This window comes from Lissotriton vulgaris, chromosome 3_1, assembly GCF_964263255.1.
Source record: "Lissotriton vulgaris chromosome 3_1, aLisVul1.2, whole genome shotgun sequence".
Classification (NCBI taxonomy): domain Eukaryota; kingdom Metazoa; phylum Chordata; class Amphibia; order Caudata; family Salamandridae; genus Lissotriton; species Lissotriton vulgaris.
The window spans coordinates 269,663,454-269,684,291 of record NC_141689.1 but is presented as its reverse complement, the minus strand read 5'-3'; the positions used below and the strand labels follow the sequence as shown (position 1 = coordinate 269,684,291).

The 20,838-nt window shown below is 47.6% G+C and overlaps 1 protein-coding gene across 2 annotated transcripts in view; it reads right to left on the bottom strand.

Annotated features, from left to right (window-relative positions):
• Positions 1-20,838, bottom strand: part of POLI (DNA polymerase iota) — a 231,995-nt gene that overhangs the window by 165,558 nt on the left and 45,599 nt on the right. For both annotated transcript variants that reach the window (XM_086960401.1, XM_086960402.1), the window contains one exon: positions 16,674-16,826. In XM_086960401.1, the coding sequence (XP_086816527.1) occupies positions 16,674-16,826 (153 nt within the window). The remainder of the gene's footprint in view (positions 1-16,673; positions 16,827-20,838) is intronic.

Sequence of the window (20,838 nt, the reverse complement as noted above, 5' to 3'; positions counted from 1 at the left end):
CAACAATGGCTTACATATCCCCAAACAAAGGGAAAAAGCATTAGACCAAGAAATAAAACATGTAATTTCTGGATAAACAAATTACAAATCCCTTCAGTCCATGAGAGTAAACACAGCATTAGTCCTTTCACAATGTCCATAGCGTCTACATAGGGTGCCATCTTCCTCTTTCTTCGCTGCTTCGCAGCCAGTTAAGTGTTTCTTCATTTCTCTGAGATTGTGCTTGTAATTTGATAGTAATTTGTGATATTGATTGCTTGTAAATTGGCTAGCTAAATGCCTTTTAATTGATTTTGGGAGGGGGCTCTGTGGTGCTAATTGTAGTGATTTGCCTGTTTTTCTATACAGAGTCCCTCACGTGATCTCCCATTTTGTGTTGTGGTGCGTTTTCGCCCGCTAGGGCGAGCCGTTGCGTCTCGTTGCTCTTCAGCGTGTTTCTCCTCAGAGACGGGAGCTGCACTGAGGAGAGGGACGCGCCAGAGCCTCACCCCGCCGCCTCACCTGAACGCCCAGACTTGGGTCCGTATTTTGCTCCTGTAATTGAACACCCGCGAGGGTCAGTGAGGCGGTTCTACTGCGTAGACGCCTGCAAGCGAGTTGAAGCACTAAGAGCGGATTTTGGACCGCGTGTTGGTTTAGGAGCCTGCAAAGGTATTTTTTTCACTATAGTGTGTGGCAGCACGCAGGGAGGCAGCTAGGATCCGGTCTTTTAGAGAGGGTCGGCGTGCTCTGAGGCTTGTGCTGCCTCAATTCCTGGTTTACAACCGGCCCTAAAGCTTTTGCTGGCCTAAGGCCTGCCCACATTTAGCACTAATGTTCTCAGCACTGCCCTCAGCCTAACTTTTATTACAAACCTGTCACTAAGAGTACCTAGACATGGCGGAGGGCTACTATGAGGAAGAAGAAGAAACTCATCAGTACATCAATGATGATGAGTTCTTTAACGCAGTGGACAGTTCAATCTACCACTGTGTTACAGAGATAGTGGGCCCCAAGGAAGTGCGCTTGTCCACCCGTATTATGGAGGAGTGTGCAAAATTGGCACAAGTGCATTTAGGAGCGCCGGTAAATGACCCCCCTCCCTTAGGGGGGAACCCACATGCCCCTAAGAAGCCTTACAGGGAGGGGGGTTCCGTGGGGACGCAGGGTGTGGATAGGGACGCCTTTGAGCATCTGCACAACGCTTTTTTAGCAAAGGCGAACAACCCCACCCCTGCGCTACTACCAGCCCCCAAACCCTCGGTGTCTATGGGGACGGCTCCTTCAAACCCTGGGGGGATGTCACCAGCAGATATGGACGAAGACGAAGAGTCAGTGTATTCTTACCGCCCGTCTGGCTCCGCAGTGGAGTTATCGCAGGATAGCTCGGGCATGTTGGACCCGGATGAAATAATCCACCCGCGGTCGGCTGCTTTGACGCCGGGGGACAAGGTGGTGACGTTTATGGCGGGCGCCTCCGCAAGCCCTTGGAAAAGGAGGCGAGAAGCTGTCTGCGAGGGGAGTGTCCGCATTCCACGTTGGAAGGAAAGGTCACGTTGACACCAGAGTTAGATGCAAAAATGGCCAATTTCATTTCAAAATTCGTGAAAGATCCCGCAAAGGCATTGACGGTTCCTGGCGTTCCTGTCAGGACAAATTGGTAGATGCGATAGGGCCTGTCACAAAGATCCTGGACATGGGGGAGGAAGCAAAGGTGTCAGGTTCCGCCATACCCCCCCTACGTGCTATCGAATTGGGCGCAAAGGGTGGTCATCTTTTTAGGGAACGCCAATTGCGCCCTCTCGACCGAGCGTCGACATTCGCTCTTGATTAAATTGGACCCACAATTGGCCTCCTCGGAGGCAGGAGCGGTGGCCCAAGGGGGCCTCTTTGGAGACCCCTTCATTAAAGAGTTAGGGAACTTCATTTCGACCTACACATGCCTGGACAAGGCCCTATCCAGCATAAAAAGGGTGTTTCAACAGCGTTTTCCTCGAGGGGCCAGTCGCGGCAGGGGCCACGCGACCGGCTGTGGCGGTCAAAATTTTGCCAACACCTTAACCAACTACACTAACTTCTATCCTACCAGAGGCCAGCACTTCAGATGGGCGAGGTGGCTTCAGGAATAACACCGGCAACAACAGTTCCAACGGTAAGTGCTATCTCTGCAGACCAGGTTCAAATTGGCAGTTGGTTAGCAGCCTTCCCAAAGGCTTGGGCAGCAAATACTGCAGATGCATGGGCCCTACAGACAGTGCGCAGGTTTCCTATAGAGTTTTACGATCAGCCCCACCAGACAAGGCCTCTGCGCCCTATAGTTTTTTCATTGGCCGATGCGCAATTGATCGACGAAGAGGTCTCAGCGGTACTCGGCAAAGGGGCCATTTGTCGGTCAAATCGACATCCCCCGGGGTTTCTCAGCAATCTCTTTCTTGTGGAAAAAAAGGATGGAGGCAAGCGTCTGGTAATCAACCTCAAAGAATTCAACGGGTGGTTGTTCTACCATCATTTCAAGATGGAAGGAATCCATCTTCTTCAGGATGTTCTTCTTCCAAACGATTGGATGTTCCGCTTGGACCTCAAGGACGCGTACCTGGTGGTACCCATTCATCTCCATCACCGTCGCTTTTTTCAGTTTATCTGGAAGGATCAGGTATTAGAGTTCACTGCCCTTCCATTCGGACTTTCCTCGGCCCCTTGGTGCTTCACTAAGCTGCTGCATCTGGCGGTGGAAGTTCTGCGGAGCCAGGGTATTCGGATGAATGTCTATTTGGACGACATCCTCTTGATGGCCCAATGCTCCGAGAAATTGTGCCTTCAACTTCAACAGACAGCCTCCTTGTCCTTGTCACAAGGTCTTTGTTTTGTCATCAACAAGGACAAATCTGTCTTCTCCCCGTCCCAGAGTGTGGTATTCTTCGGTTTTGTCGTGTACTCTCTACAATCATCCTTAAGTCTTCCCTCCCGGAAGATGGCCAAGATTCTGCATGTGCTGCGACAGACAATTTCCAAATCACACACCTCCCTGTGCCAAATTGCCAGAGTGGTAGGGCTTCTCTACTCCTCCATCCAGGTAATCTTCCCGGGGCCCCTTCATTATCGAGCCCTTCAGCGTCTCAAGGTGCACCACCTCAGGAGAGGCATGACTTACGAACAGTTGGTTCCACTCTCAGAGGAGGTGAAAGGAGAGAGGTCCTGGCGGCTTACCCATATGGAGGCCTGGAACGGCTGGGCAATCTTCGGGTCGACTCTAGACCTTGTAATAGAATCCCTCGCCAGCAGGTCCCGCTGTGGGGAATTCTCCACAAGCGGCGCCTGGTCGTCAGAGGAACAGGAGTTACACATAAACTGCTTAGAGCTTCTGGCGGGGTCATCCGCAGTTCGCTGCTGGACCAGAGAGTCAGCGAGGTCTTGTGTTCTCTTAAGAATGGACAACGGCTCAGCAGTTCGATAAGTCAACCATCTGGGCGGTCCTCGGTCTTGAGCCCTAACGAACGTGGCAACAGAATTTTGGGACTGTTGTCTCACTCATCATGTATCCGTGACAGCAGAATACTTACCGGGTCGAGCCAATCAGGTGGCAGATTGGCACTCCAGATATCTACGGGACTCCAGCCTGTGGAAACTAGATGTTCAGGTATTCCGATGGCTGAACGAGCTGTGGGGCCCGTTCTCGGTGGACCTGTTTGCATCCCGCTTTGATTATCAGCTCCTGCGGTTTTTCAGCTGGAGGCCGGATCCTCTCGTGGAAGCCACGGATGCTTTTCTCCAGGACTGGAGTCAGGAGAAGGCGTATGCGTTTCCCCCCTTTTCGATGGTGATGTGGATGGCGGCCCAATTTCGCCGCCAGAGCTGAGATGGTAGTGGTGACGCCATTCTGTAGGTCCCAAGTTTGGTTTCCAGTTTTCTGGAACTTTCTTGGGATTCTCCAATCCTACTCCCCTAGTTTCCTTGTCTTCTTCTCAATCCGGACAGGGAGACGCATCACCTCATAACGCAGGGCTCTCTCCGCCTCATGACATGGCGGCTTTCAGGAGAAGTTGGTCGCTCCCAGGCCTTTCGAGATCAGCTGAGGACCTTTTGTCAAAGGTTTGGGCGGTCAGTACTGCAAAGAGATATCGATCGGCTTGGACCAGGTGGGTGCGTTGGATATCTTCGACGTTACCTGGATCCCCTGGTCGCAGGCGCCTTTCCCATTCTGAATTTTGTAGCGGAGTTAGCGTCAAATGGCCCGGCGTATCGTACCATTAACGCAATGCATTCTGCGATTTCGGCGGCGCACCAGCCGATTGAAGGAGTCCCGGTCGGGGAACATCCTTTTGTGTGTAGACTCCTAAGAGCCATTCGGCTTTCATTACCCCCAGAACCGCGCTATTCAGTTCTTTGGGATGTCAACGTCGTCCTGAATCTTTTTCTTTCATGGCAACCCAACAAATATATTTCTTTGAAAGAACTTTCGGCTAAATTGGCCATGCTTTTGTGTTTGGTGTCTCGCTGTAGGGCTTCGGATGTGCAAGCCTTAGACATTTTGGCTAGAGTTTTTTCTCCGTAAAGAGTTATCTTTACATTGGAACGTCGCACAAAGTCAGCGTCAAGGACAATTTCATATCCAGCATTTGTAGATGCTTCCAAGTTGTGCGTGGTTCAATGCCTATATATGCATACGAAGACATGACAACAGAGCTTCGTCCTCCGGGCTAAAGACAATTGCTCATTGCCTTACAAAAGCCACACAAAGCAGTATCCTCCCCCACCATTGTCAGGTGGGTGCGTTGGGTCCTGCAGGAAGCAGGCATTGACCCTAAGCTTTTCGGAGCTCACTTGGCTAGAGGAGCCATGGCTTTGAAAGCTTTTTCTCTAGGTGCTCGTTTGAAGGACTTGATGCGTGCGGCGGATTGGTCCTCAGATTCCACCTTTAAGAGGTTTTATTTCAAACCAGTGGTGGACATTGCACATTTAGTGGTAAGTAAGCTTTGAACTAGCATAATCTGAAGACTCTGGTCCGGACAAAATCAAAATTTGCCTAGCTTAGTAACGGTACGTTTCAATTCTATTAAGGACACCGAGGCGAGGATTATCCCTCCCAGGTCTCCTTTGGGGGAGATGCCGACCGCATTGCAGTAAGTAGTCAGGTTTTGGTTTTACCTGAGGACTAGGATTGTGCTAAGATTCAGTGTGAATTTGTTTTAAGCGTATAGATGTATCTTACGATGCTTGCGCTGTTGTGCCTCTTCCGCTAGGGAATGAAGGTTCAAAACAGGACCAGTAGGATGTTGGCATGACTCGCACGAAGAAAGAGGAAGATGGCTCAAGGTGGACACCCTATCTAGGGCATTGTGAAAGGACTAATGCTGTGTTTACTCTCATTGACTGATGGGATTTGTAGTTTGTTTATCCAGAAATCACGTTTTATTTCTTGGTCTAATGCTTTTCCCCTTGTTTTGGGATACGTAAGCATTTGTTGAGCTTTTCTGGGGTGCTGTGAGTTTGTATTGTAATACACAGCGAAGAAGGAAAAGCATAATCTCGCCTCCGTGTCCTTAATAGAATTGAAACTTACCTTTACTAAGCTAGGCAAATTTCGATTCTGGGTAACAGAACCTGGTGAGAGCCAGACAAGTCACCCGTCCTGGATTCCCCTGGGTGTCTACTGTTCAAAAATATATAGGTTTCCTAGATTTTGCTAGGTGCTGGCAGAGCTAGGGCTCAAAATCTACAACTAGGCACTTTGCAAAAAAAGGGTCAGTTTTCACTGTGAAAATGTGGTGTGCCACGTTGTGTTTTGGGCCATTTCTTGTCGCGCGTACTAAGCCTACCCACACAAGTTTCTCAGGGGGAAAAAACCCAGGGGGGCTGAAAGACTCATTTTAAGGGGGATTGGGGCATTAGCATGCCCATATTGGGCAGCCCTCACCCCTAATTTGCATTTAAAACAAAATCCCTGGTTTCTAGTGGGCTATCTGCCCCCCAGGGGAGCAGAATGACTGTACTTTTGCGGTTTTGGGGCATAAGCATGCCTATATTGGGCGGCCCCCACCCCTGATTATAATTAGGGCTCCCGGTTTTCCGTTTACACGGATTTTTACATATAAATACAGACGGAAAACATGTTTTCCTTTATCTGTATTTATATGTAAAAACTGGAAATACTAGCACATTTTGCGCGCTGCTGTGCTCCAGCAAGTTGCCTCCTCACGCCCTCTTGCTACTTCTATGGCTGTGGCTGCCTTCGGTAAAGAGAAACACCAGCTTTAGTTTTGCTACGCCCCTCGAGTGAGCCTGGCCAGCCGTTTCAAAAGAAAGGCAAGTACCGGGGGCTTAGGCTGGCAAAAGCAGGAATTGGAAGGTAGCGCATAGAGCTGAGCCCGAGGCACACAGATTCGAGCGTAATCACATGGGGCCACTTCTAAATAAATCACTCGTGCTGCCGTTTGTCCCGTTCATCTCTTCAGCTCGTCGGACTGTGTTGTGTGCAGCCCCTCACAATGCCTGCTACTCCTGTTAATTGTTTTAGCGCTCAGTAAGTGCCTGCACAATGGGGAGTCGTGGCAGGAGGCACAGTGTGATCCACAGCTGCCAGCGCCAGGAAGCCTGCATTATTCTCAGCGCCCCACCTCTGAGAGGTGAATGACTCTCACACACACCCCATTCAGCCCCCTCCCTTCCCTTGTCTCAGGCTGCGATCTCACTCTCAGACATGCCTGGGGTGGACAGAGGGGAGTGGGCACCGGAGAGAAGAAAGCGAATTCTTGTGTTTTCAACCCGGGCTGCGGTAAAAGGCAGGGCTCAGTCAGACACACACAGGGAAGAGTATTTGCAGAGTTTGTTGCCAGACTGCATAGCCATAACTATTGCGGTCTCTTCCTTCTTGCCCGGACATTACAAGGACAGTGTCCAATTCTGCTGCCCATCTCTTTCTTCCTCTTACTCCCTCTCTTTGTTGCGCTCCTCCTCACTTGCGGAAAACCATGCTTGTTCTTTCTTTTCCTTTCTGTGATTCATTCCCCTGTGAAATGGATCCAAAAAAAGGACACTTGTCTTACAAATGTCTTTTCCTGACATTTTTCTATTCCAAAACGTGGCCTCAGGAGGAGAGAGAAAAAGGGTTTAAAAAACGAATAATAAATACATAACTAAATAAAATAAAACAGAGTAGTTGCAAAGTGGCCAGATTGGTTTTATTCACACCCAAACACATTAGCGCCACCTTACAGAGCTTGCCAGTAAAGCGCTACTTTTCTTTTCATGTCCTTAGCTTTCTGAATAATGAGTGTAAAAGCTTTAAGTTGTATTCCCTACGAGTGTTTAATTTTGCCTGAATGTTGTTACTTTTTTCAGGCAGCAAATTACTCTTGTCTGGTAAATAGTTTGAATTGAGTTGCTTTTAGGAGTTTATAGCAGGACACGATTGGGTTATAGCTTAAGGGAGTGTGAGTATCTCTCAGTGGGGCAGAATGGTGTTCAGTGGAGGAGAGGATATAGCACTCCTTGCCTATGACAGAAACTGCAAGGCTCTGAGACACATGGCTTGTGATAGCACTTTTAAGCGGACTTGGGACATTCTGAGAATGGCAAAGTTTTCCGATGAATGTATTGTATTGACCAATAACAACAGAATGCATGTGTGCATTGTCAATTTTTATAAATGTGGAAAAATACTAGTTGCAGTGTTGCCTTCTGCTGGTCGTAAAAATAAATGTGGATAAATACAGATGGAAATGGCAAAAAAATAAATACCATAAAACCGGGAGCCCTATTTATAATCAACAGCATAACAAATACCTGATATCTAGTGGGCTTTCTGCCCACCGGAGGGGGGGGGGGGGGTGGGGGGGGTTCGCAGATTGGTCACTACTACCCCCATCTGCCCCCCCAGGGGGGCCAGGAAGACTGTCGTTTTGCAGCGGGGTGGGGTATGGACATGCCCATATTGGGCAGCCCCACCCCTATTTTAAAGTAAACTAAAACAAAAATGTTATCTAGTGGGCTTTGAGCCCCTCTGGGGGGAAAGTTTGAGACTGAATCTGGCCAAAATAATATGGGAGGAGCAAAGGCCCTTCCCTGGTGCCTAGTGGGTGGATCCCTGCTTAGTGATCACCCTCCTGGGGCTACCATTGGAAAGGGGAGGTTCTTCCCTTTCCAACAATAGTCCCGAAATGCATTGGGCTTTTGTTTTTGATTTTTTTAATTGCATTATTGTTACCTGAGTTTGCAATGTATATGGAAATGTTTGCTTTTTAAATATATCCGTTGTCATATCAACATATGATATCATGCAATGATTAAAATTGTATGAAGTGATTGTTGAATTGTGTTTCCATTGAATATTGTTACAAAAACTGTTGCAGGATTTAATCATATTTGTATCAACCCCCCCCCTACTGTGCTCATATAAGCCCAGGCCGCCTGCTTGGGACCTGGCCACTTTTTGACGTTAATGTACATGTTTGGCTAACAGTCACACGACATACGTAAAACAAAATAATCACAATAACATTGAGGTAATTTTATTTATTTATTTAAATTTATAATGCGCACAGCTACCCGCAGTGGGTTTCCCGGCGCTCAGGGATAGACTGAAGAAGAACAACTTGTATGCTGATTTTACTAAGGAGAGGCTACAAATTACTGTTGAAAGAGCCAAGTTTTAAGTCCCTTGCGGAAGCGAAAAAGATTTGTTTCTGTCTTTAGGGTCACAGGAAGAGTAATCCAAAATTTGGGGCCCAAGTGGGCAAAGGAGCGGCCTCCCATTTTGGCTAGCCTAAATCTGGGAACGCAGAAATCACCATTCCCTGATGATCTCAGAGTTCGGTTAGGCTTATAAGCCTGGATAAGGCCCTGAAGGTATTTGGGAGCTGAGCCTTGCTTAATTTTAAAGACATGACAGAGGGCTTTAAATTTAATTCTATTTGGAATTTTGAGCCAGTGAAGGTCGCGGAGTGCTAGAGAGGCAGATGTTCTCCTGGGGCCGTGGCAAAGCAGCCTAGCGGCAGCGTTCTGAACAACCTGAAGTTTTTTATGGTTGTCAGATCGGCTCCAAGATATAGAACGTTGCCGTAGTCCAGGCGGGAAACAACCAACGCCTGGACAACCGTTCTTTGAGTTGAAGGGGGCAACATCCACAGGATTTTTTGAAGCCATCTCAGGGTGTCGAAACAAATAGAGGCCACTTTCACAACCCGAGATTGCGTACTACAGGTGTAGGCTGCGGGGTTGGTCCCATGTCCTTGGGCCAATGGTGGGGGCCCCAGAGGTCCTTGTCCCTGCCTAGTATCACAACCTCGGTCTTATCGCCGTTAAGTTTCAGGAAAGTAGTCTCCATCTACTTAGAGACACAAATCAAACCTTCCATCAAAGCAGAGGTGTCATTACTTTTTTCATTGGAAAGAGAAAAAATTATTTGTGTATCATCGGCGTAAGAGTACAAACTTAGGCCGGCTTTCTCCACAATAGTAGCCAAAGGTCTTATATAGAAATTAAATAATAAGGGGCAGAGTAACGACCCTTGGGGAACGCCATGATCCGATGGACAAATTATAGAGGAGGCAGATGCAGAGAAAACCTGAAAAGTGCGGTCTCTTAAAAAGGAGGCTATCCAGGCTAGAGCAGCACCCTCTACACCCAGGGACCGAAGAGTCGCAAGAAGAATGGAGTGAGACACAGTGTCGAACGCCGCGCTCAGGTCGAGAAGAATGAGGACGGATGTTTCTCCGCGGTCGACACTGTGTCGCAGACTCTCGGTGACTCCTAAGAATGTGGTTTCGGTCGAATGGTGTGCTCTAAAGCCTGACTGGGATGGATGCAGAAATCCTGAGCTCTCCACAAGATTGGTTAATTGTGTGTCGATATGCCTTTCCAAAATTTTTGATAGAATGGGCAGCAATGAAATAGGTCTGAAATTCGACAAGTTGGCAACATCGGCTCCAGCCTTTTTTTAGTAAGGGAATGATCATTGCATGCTTCCACTCCTGTGGGACATGTGACTCTGATAGTGAGGCGTTAAGGAGGTGCATTAACACACAACGAGGGCCAGGTTCAAGCAATGTTAAAATTTTGGCCGGTATCGGATCCCGTGGGGAGCCAGATTTGATGCTATTCAGGCAAGAAGAAAAGGAGGCATCATCGAAGAGTGACCAATTTGTAAGTTTAGCCATTACAAATGGTGAATGACCAGGAGTCAAAACTGGCTCAATCAAAGGTGTATCATAGGATGTAGAGGGGTTTAAAGAATCGTAGATACGCTCTACTTTGGATATAAAAAAATTTGCAATAGAATTGCATTGGGTCTCATCTAAGGCAGGGGGGGCTGGTACCACATCTTCTCCTGTTAATTTTTTCACAACAGAAAATAGGGTGCGTGGAGAAACATAGGTGTGCAGAATCCACACTTCTTTTTCAGTGTCATGTGTAACACATTTAGCTGGTTCTGGTGATTGAGCCAGCAGCATGTTGCACCCTTTGGCTTGTAGTTTTACTTTCGACACTGCCATTATGATCTCAGAAGTCCTTCTGTATAGTGATACTAGTTAAAGAGCCATTGGCAATGGAAATTGTTCCATGGTTTTTGTTATCATTGAAAATGCTTTCATCACGCTTCAGTAACACATCAATGGATACTGCATAGCGGAAGCTGTGCAAGCACCCATAACAAAAAACATAAAAAATAGCCAAGGTTTCAGTCACTTAGGCCAGAAACAAGATAGAAAACAAAAAATGCAAGCTTCTCTCACTCCCTCACAAGAGGCATGATACATGCATTATCACTGCACGCCCATACCTTATAGAACTGGTAAAATCAGACACAAGCAGCGCAACTTGCCGTTCCAATTGAAACATTTACACTACAATGGTAGTAGTGCAAACTTCAGAAAAGGTGCAGCTCAGAAGCTGCAGTGTAAGTTTCCCTCCCTTAAACAACATATACAGCTTGAACAGAAGCATTGTTATTATATTATCCTTACAGGCATAGTATATTTAGTTAATAGTATAGCACTGTAGAAAAGGTGCAAAGCTTCAGGCGTTATAGTGAAAACTGCTCTCTCACAAAACAGGTTGAAATGGGGCAGCTGCAGTATAAGCATATGCAGCATGACAACAAAGCATGGTTCCTTCTCTCACAGAAGGCAGCCCACAGTTCAAGGCCCCTCTCCCCTCCTCCCGCAGGAGAGGACCGCAGCTGTAGTACAAGCTTTGATTGCTTACAAGTCATGTACAGCTCAAGCATCAACTGCTCACAGACAGGAACTTAATCCACGAGAAGGTGTTACTGTTTCAAGACTGGGTCTTCGTACAAGAGTCTGGAGCCATTCAAGTGGGAGGTATGTTCTCTAGTACATGCAAGGTCCATAGGTTACATTACCAGCCCACAGTATGTTCTGTCAGGGCTCCATCCTTCCTGCAACTGTCCCTGACCTCCACTCCAGACCACACACCAACATTCTGTTGCATCATTCACTCTTATTATTCCAAAAACCAGCACAGACATACAGGCAAAGGGGATAACCAGGATTGGGGTGCCCGTCCCTATCAACATACTTGCTGTAACCCTCTCACTCCTTTTCCTTTTATTTATGAAGATTAAATCATATAATGATAGTCCTGTTGCAATAAACTACTGTTGCCAAAGCTGTAACTCATTCTGTTGTTATATCCTGTGGTCACAAGCACCTCCCACATTCTCCGACCATAGTGCCATTATTATAATCCAATGCAAAAACAAACTCAAGCAAACACAATCATGGCAATCAATTACCAAGCAGTTTAATTAACAAAAAGCCAAACCACTGACTTTGCCTAGGGTTATTCTCATTGGCATAGATACAAGGCCATCTACATAGTTGCATGTTCTAATTTCAAGTACAAAGCCGATAATTGATTCTCAAATGTCACTGTTGCATATCAAAGAGGAAGAGTAGGAAGGTTAAAATGCAGTGAGTAAAAAATATTTGGAACCATTTCTAAATCTAAGGTGTGTCTTCTTAGTCAAGAGAGAGAAAGGGAGCTAGACGTTGTCCTGTCTAGTCTATAATGAGGCCTGAGTTTTCTCTCAACAGAGTTGCTCAAGTACAATTGACTAAATTCCTAAATATTTACGATACACCATTATATATAGACAACATGTTCATTTACATCAAATGGCCTTTTCAGCTGAAGATAGTCAGAGAAACAGGGAGTTTATGTCAAGGCACTGAGGCCAATATTATGCATAACTCATTTATTGCTCCCACACACAGCAGCAACACACACCTGCAGTAGAATAGAATATTAAAACATTCTAGAATCCTTTAGAACATGCATATATCCAAAGAACCTGCAGCCATCTTCCATCTTTTGTTGCTGCTCATACTTAGGTAAGTACATCCTACTTTTTTTTCTAGTTGAGTATGTGTAAGAATGAAATCTAGGAACACATTATGTGTGATTGATGGATGTGTTCAGTGATCAAAACATCTGAAATAAGGTTCTGGAGCTTAAAGGTTAATATTTTTAAAAAGAAATTGAAAGCTTAGAGTGGTTAGAAAGTATCCATAGATTTAGCGTTTATGTGTTTTTAAAATGAGTACTTTGGTATGATAGGTTGTTTTTTTAAATTATATTTGCTGTTTGCGCAAGAATAAGGTTAAAAGGAGAAGATAAGTTTTAAAAAAAATAATTGAAAGTAGGAGTGTTGTGGGGCCGGATTGTTCCCTTTTTAATTTAGAACATCCCATCTTCAGTGGGTGGAATATTCCAATAGCCTTATAGTCTTTCTACGTATGGCTATAGCGTATGTGTCAAAAGCCCTCTCCCTTTTTATAAGCCCTCGCCTGCAGATAAGGCCTATATCTCACGTTCAGGCCTTTTAACAATCATTCTAGGCCTCTGGAGTGGGCTATTAGGCTACATTAGCATCAAACATCAACAGAAAAGCAATAGCAAGCACTTGTGTGTAATGCCTGTAGGGGTTGTATTCAGTATTTCAACTCCAAGTGCCTTCTGGTTGCAAATGGAATAAGCAGTTGTCCTCTCATGAGATAAGGGAAATATTAACGCGCTACCCAACGGTAAAGTTGTTTTCATTAACCAAGTTTTCCAAATTGTTATTGTTAGCAATTGGATCTCTGGTTGGCTAAGGCTCGCGCCAAAGCCAGGCAAAGACCACCACTCTAATCAGGGCTGGGGAGTTACACGCCAAAGATAACCCCTGCTCACCCCCTTGGTAGCCTGGCACAAGCAGTCAGGCTTATCCCGGAGGCCATGTGTAAAGCATTTGCGCACGCACACAACAACATCATCCCAGGCACACTACAAAAGGAACTCCACACAAAGTTATATAAAAAATAGCCTTCGTATTCTCTTAACACTTTAGAATAGTAATCATACAATATACACTGTGCCTACTGGCACAAAGCGAACTTAGTAAAAGTAAAACAGATCATAAATGTACAACCAGTAACCACTGGTAATCACTGTACTTAGAATCAGCCTGTAACATAAATTACATTATGCACAGTATCCCATCAGGCACAAATTACATTCTGCGTCAACCTCACCAGCATAAACACATTATGCAATCCTCTTACAAGTCTAAACACATCAGACCCTAATCGCAACTCACATTAGGGGCATAAATCACACAGTGAAACATAATCTCACTAGCATAAACACATGATATGCAAAACAACCTCATAATCATAAACCACAAGTTTAGAGGTATAAAAGAGGGTGCGTAAAACATACTACACACATTACATTTCCTAGCACCACATCACATTAAGGCCTGGCACCCTATTTACCTCCTAGTCTCCCTGGCCAACTGGCCATCGCAGAAAAGGGGCTCAAATGCCCTGTGTCCCCAAAGTCAGGGCGCGCTGCCTAGCGGCGGAATCCAATTGCTCTACTGCGCAAACCTAAGCAGTGCATCTGCCACTTAGTGCTGCGCAGCTGTGAAGGGATGAGGGCGAGGGAGTGTGTCTCATTCCTAGCTTACAATCCATGTCCCCCAAAGAAATCAATGGCCTAAACGTTGCAACTGCCCACTACTTGCTGGGCATCTCCACATGAGGCCTGGCACCACTGTGCTGCTTCTGTCCCTCTAAGGGACTCTCTTAATAACTGCCAAAAACATGGGCACCACTATGGCACACCACGGGGAGAAGCATGGGCCCTCTGGGCCCTCCACGAAATAATTATGCCCATAGTTGGAGCCCGCAGGCTCTAAAAACAAATATGCCCCCAGGGAGCGCACTGGCTCCTGAAACAAAACATGCCCCCATGGTGGAGCCTCGCGGGCTCTGGACACCACAATGCCCAAGGTGGGAGCCACATGGGGCTCTAGAACCATCATGCTCCTCTTGGGTGTGGCGGTCCACTGCGAGACGGCGCCGCTTGACTCTGTGCCTCTACCAGGCACCAAGTAACTCGAGCCCCACTCACCTGGGCTCTTTGGCGGGATTCCTCCGGGCTCTGGAGCGGGACTCCTCCGGGCCTCTCTCTCAGCAGTGCGAGGCTGCACAGCCCCAGCTCCTCTTCCAGGGGATAGTAATATAAAAGCGCTTCCCAGGCACTAAGAGGAGAGTCCTTCCAAGGGCCAAAGCAAAAGCACAAGGTCCAAAGAAAATGTCATGGAGGCATCAAGGGGCAAAGCAGGGCCCAGGGAGTCAAGCCCTCATGGCAGCACCCCCTGGGCACCAGCAGCACAGCCACAGCAGGATCAGCACCCTCCAAGAACTGAACATTTACATGGGGTCACAGACCCTTCTTATGTACACCATTTCTTTTGTCTAAAAGGTGCAGGGTCTGGTGGAACCAGATACAACTAGCTCAGGGGAGCTCCTGAGCACTTTGTTTTGCTCAGCCCCTCTCTTCTATTCACAGGACAGGCCAGGGACATCAGACACACCACAGGAGGTGGCGCCAGTATTGTGGAGGGAAGGCACATCCCTATTCAGGTCTCAGGTGCAACTCCTCTCTCCCATCTACATGCAGATCTCCCTATTCACCACCGGGCAGACCCATCCTGATGCAATTCACATCAGGCAAGCAGACACACTGCACACCGAAATGCCAACTCCTAAAAGTGGCACGTCTCCACCAGTCGCAATAAATCTGCGCACACCATTGCGTAGCATTTATTCTCCCGAGTTTGCACATAATAAACTCGCACCTGCACTCCTCTCATATCAGGAACTACCAGGGACACACATCTCGCCCATGCATTCCTATGGGAGGGCAGGCCAGTCTCACCACACATACACAGAGAGATAACGCACTTTACACTGGACCACAGTGCTAAAGTGCGCAGAGGCCTAAAATCATCAACACTAGGTTACAGAAAAAGGCTAGGAGAACGCAAAAAGTTTCGGGGTGAACCTGCCAAAAGGGCAAAGTCCAACAGTTATTATTTAAAAATAAACTTAGGGGCCGATTTCGATCCTGGAAAAAAAAGTCTGTACGATTTTCATCCGGAGCCATCGCCATACCCGTCCGTCCGAGTCGCGTAGTATGATCCGTATTCCGTCAATCCATCCGAATCGTCGCCATCTGTACGTATTGCAAGGCTGAAACAGTGAACCGTACGACTCGTACACATGCCGTATGACCAGACGAGTACGATCCGGACCGGGGTAGGAGGACGCGATTCGTACGGTCCACGTCAGGTAAGGGCGATTTGTATGGAAAAGCACACAATCTCTTACACACCGTACGGTGCGTACACCCCATGATAGCAGGGGTACGGTGCGATCGCAGGGTGTACGCACCGTACACCCAGCGAACATGGGGTACGGTGCGTACACCTCAAGATCGCGGGGTACGGTGCGTACACTCCGTGATCGCAGGGGTACGCACCGTACCACTGCTATCATGGGGTGTACGCACCGTACTGGAGGGGGCCGTTCAGAACCTGTTTCGGAGCGAACTCTGCTTTTACGGCTGTTTTCAGCTCCCGTAGAAAAAGGGTCGTACGGTGCGTACCCGGCACGAATTGTACTTGCCGGGTCAGAAAAAGCAGCCACGAACCGTAAAGATGTCGCGTACAGCGGGTTCCGAGGGAGATTCGTATGGGGATTTGATTTGTACGGTCTCTGTATGATTCGTACGGAGTCCAGCTCCTGGTACGAATTGTACTTCGTCGTACGTACGGGGGACATTGCAGGGTACGATTCGTACGGGAACGGCTTCGACTGGCTATTCAGAGCGTTTTTTCCCAAATCGTAATCGACCCCATAATATTTGTCCCATAAAAACGAAGCAAATAATGGCTATTTAGGAGGGGGCTTTTGCACAAAGCGATTTTGAAGTAAAGAAGTACTCATGTAGTACATTTAAGTATTCATACTTGCTTTTGTGAACCGACCACAAAACATTTAAAATGGGAATACGCAGGGAATAGTAATACACAATTAGTACAAATAGAAAGGACTGTGCCAAAGTTCTATGTTTAGTAACCGGGTTTGGATGGGGGCGATTCACAGCAGCAAGCAAGAGTAGGTAAATGCGTAGAACTATAGTGCTACCTGTCGTAATCATAAATGCTTCGGTGAGCAGGCCCCTTAAAAACTTTTCTAAAAAAACTTAATGCACATTACATGCTTTTTGTGAAACACTACTAATTTTCATTTAAAATATTTGTAGTAACTGTTAAAACACTTTTAAACACACTATTGTTAAGATTTCATGCCATGTCTGAGGGTATATTAGAATGAAGGACTCACTCTGATTGTTATATATGTGACCCGACACAACAATTTTGGAATAGTCATCAATGAGCTGTTTTTCTTGTCTCTTATCCACCATTTCGGTAATGTCGATAAAGTTTTCGTCGAACCCGAGTCTTTCAACCAGTGGAAAAAATTCCTCTAAAAGTTCTGCAAAACACAAGCAAATATATATAAAGCTAGCATATAATGTTGTACATCACACTCTACCAGACCAGCATGACAAGGGTAGAATTGTTTAACAAATGCATCATCAATGTTGCCTAAGATAACACTAGTTTAGAGGCAGACACGGAGATAAGGGTTCCAGACATAACTCCTGTATTCAAGTGCACAGGAATGGCGACCAGCGTAACAGGATTCTAGACAAAAAAGAAAAACCAAGCACTGGCACAGCCAATAGATGCAGAATTAAAATGCAGATCCATTGGCTTTACAATTGTTTTTTTCCTCCCTGGATGGCATGCACACAAGTGGCTGGCAAATTTGGAATGAGTTGCCATTCCAAGATGACCCCTGGGGCACATGCATTAGTCATGATTTGTTATGCATGGGCATACATCATGACGCAGGAGGCCATTTTTAATGTACACATCTAACATTGCAGCTGCTGAACTTCATTAAATATGAAACAAAAAAAAGCAGAAAATTAAAATACATGGGTAAAAGAATGAGCAACAGGACGAGGAAGGGAGTATCAGGGTGTGGAGGAAGTGAACAGAGTGCATGAGGGAGAGCAAAAGACAGAGGGAACCATTGGCTCCCATGCAGTGCTTGAACCAAAATAAAACTGAGTCCACTTGAGCATGCAGTGGAAGGATATAACTAAGCCAGTCCTAACCCTGTGTGACCGAAAAGCTACTGGGTGGGAAAATCACAAGAATAGGAAGGAAAGATGATAATGAATCAGGATTAGACAATCAAGATAGACAACAAAGCCATCCAATCATGAGCAAAGCGCTGAACCAAAGCCCATATAGCCGGGATGCCCGTTACCCCCTCCCAACACAATCCCCAAGGATGGGAAGTCGGACGCAGGCTTGAACTTTTGGAAGGCGGGAGGGAGTCACCCTCCCGGCCGTATTTATTAAATATGAAACAAAATTTAAAACATTAAATAAAAGTTTCATAATCATGTACAATTTTACATTTATTACATTTCGATGAAGACATGTTCTTTGGCTAACCTTAACAGATCACTAATACAAAGGTTTCCTAGCCGAGTCTAACATCCTGCAAATGCATACATTCTAAATTAAAATTGTACATCCTAGCATTAAGGGCCAACAGCAAGGTCTTAACCGGTGTCAGATCCCTACTACCAAAACTCTCGCCCTCACGGTGTGAGTGACGCATGCGCAGAGGACTCTACCCTCATTGCCAACTGTAATTTCCCTTGTCGTGGTGGAGGCCCCCTTTCCACTCGACGCCATCTTAAAGGTCGTCCGAGTTCCCGTGTGAGGTATCTGTAGGAAGGACAGCGTGGACTCCCCACCCCATCCCCACACTCTCTATCCGCCGTCGCGGATATCCGGCCCCCGGGAAATTAGTAGGAGGGGCATATAGCCGCCTCCTCCCCTGGGATGGGCCTATGGCCATCTCCCCTTAGGCGACCCATCCTTAGTGGGTGCCGCCTCCCCGTGGGAGGGGCCAATGGCCGCCTCCCCCTGGGCGCTCCCATCCATTCTGGGTGGCGCCCCCCTCTAGGGACCTTGAAATTACTGCTCACCGATCATGACCTTACCGCCACAGGCCGGATAGTTGACCGACTATCCGGCCCCCCCAACTCCTCCTAAAGGTCATGCTTCCTCAAACCCCTTAGCCATGCTATGAAGTCTCCTATGAGTAAATCATTCCCCTCCCGGGACAGGTGAACCCCATCATTCAGATACATGTGATCACCCCGAATACACCCATGAGGAATGCTATGCAACTGCGCAGAGCGAAACAATCTACCAATTTTATTGTTTACCCTCTTCACCGAATGGTTCAGTGCTGACACCGAAAGGCCCCCCTGCCATACCTTCCTGGGAATCATGTGGGACCAGGCAATCGTGCACCCCGGGATTCTTTTCGCCAACCAGCTAACAGCAGACAAAACTTGTTCAAACAACACTCGTCTACCCAATGTCACCAAGTCATTGCCCCCCAGGTATACTATGACTACAGATGGCGGTGACCTTTGCCGCCCTAAGAGACCCTCAACAAATGACTCGAATTGGTCAACACAGAGCCCGCCCTTCCCATGGAAGGCCACTCTGTACCCGTATTCCCCAGCTGCGTGAGTCGCGTCACCTGCTTTGAATACATCCCTGGCGCGCCTCACGTATGAGTGGCCCACGACCCATACCACTCTCTCTCTAGACGGTGGTCCATGACCGCTAGTCTCCTGGTACTGGGTCGACTGCAAATTCCGCCCCGCGTGACAGGCTCGCGAAACTGTAAATAAAACAAGAGACAAGAAGCGTGAGTGCATGTCAATTGATTTTTACAACATGTGCAATCGCGCATACCTTTTGAAGCAATTCGAGGACCATCGCCCCAACTGTTTCACTTCATCCGCACTCTGACCCCTGGCTGTAGCCTCAGTAGCAGCCCCTATCCTAAAGGAGTGGGTCCCAAAATCGCACAGGTCCATGCCCGCCGCAGCGATTGTCAGTGCTAGCACCCTCTGGAACTGAAACCTCGTCAGTGGGGTGCCATCCTTGTGCCTCAGCAAACTCCCCCCCCATGTAGCCGCCCTTAGTGCCAAGTATTCCTCGATACACATTATCGGGCACGTGGGGTACCCTCGCGCGCGCTGCAAAACAACACTATTTCCCATAGCCCCTTGGTCAGTCTTGGACCTGGCTATCGTGACCACCATCGAATCACCCCTAATTTGGACGTGATCCCTGCACAAGCCTCCCTCAACGTCTTTCTTATTCCTTGCGACCAGTTCGCTCACCCGCATAGCCCCATGGAATGCTAATGCGAAAGCTGCCCGGAACAGAACTGCTTCGAATTGGGAGGAGCATGTCTCGTCTAGTTTCGCTATGAGTAGGGACAACCTATCTAAGCCAATCGGGCGCCTTTCATCTTGCTTGCGACCCTCGAGGCGCTGCCAGCCGCGAAGGGCTTTTTTCACCAAAAAGGAACCCGTTGGGTCTTTTATGCCATGCACCTGCGCCATGAATGAAATGGCCGCCTTATGCCTATTGGCCGTTGCCGCTGATCGGCCTTCCCTGTGCAGTGCTACCAGGAACCCCAGGAAGGATTCCTCCTGACCCCAGCTCTGATTCCCTGTCGGACCTAAAAATGTGCAATAGGAACAAAACGCTCCTTCGTATGCCTTCCTTGTCCTGGGGGCTAAGCTTGCTGCCACGAGGTCTTGTAATCCGGGGCACCGATTAGCCTAAGTGCTTCGGGGAATGGTGCCGCCACTAGGTCCGCTGTAGGTAGATAACCCCTGAACGCCTGCATATGTGAACGAGAGAGTGCATCAGCCGCATGATTCAGTACACCCGGCACATGTTTCGCCCTGAACTGTACATTCAGTCTCATGCAAAGCAGCACAACTTTTTTCAACAATCTCAAGATCCATTTGCAGCGTGCTGCCTGTTGGTTAATGCATTCGACAACAGTCATATTATCAGACCAAAACACCACTGAACGGTCTCTGAAATCGTCTGGCCATGCCATCAGAGCAACAAAAATGGGGAATAGCTCCAGGAACCCAATGTTACTTGTGAGACCGCTGGAGTGCCACCACGCCGGCCATGTTTGCGCCGACCGTCGATTACCAAAAATGGCGCCAAATCCCACGCTCCCCGCCGAGTCAGTCCACAGACCTAGCTCATCTGAAGACGCTGGCGGCTTGTTCCAATGCGCATATCCTGGCGAACCTCTGCAGACAGTCTCGTACGGTGGTGTCCTTCTTTGAGACCAACCATAGCTTGTGCAATAGAGCGTGAGAAGGGGCGGGCCATTGGTATCACTCTCAAGGCAAAGTTAAGCTGACCCACTGCTTGCTGCAACTGGTGCAGGGTCACTTTCTCCTTACCAAGGCATAGTTTCAAGGAAGCCCTAAATTTGGCCACCTTTCCCAACGGCAACCGGAAACATCCCTCCACAGAATCGAGCTCAATTCCTAGAAACTCCAGTGAAGTAGATGGTCCAACCG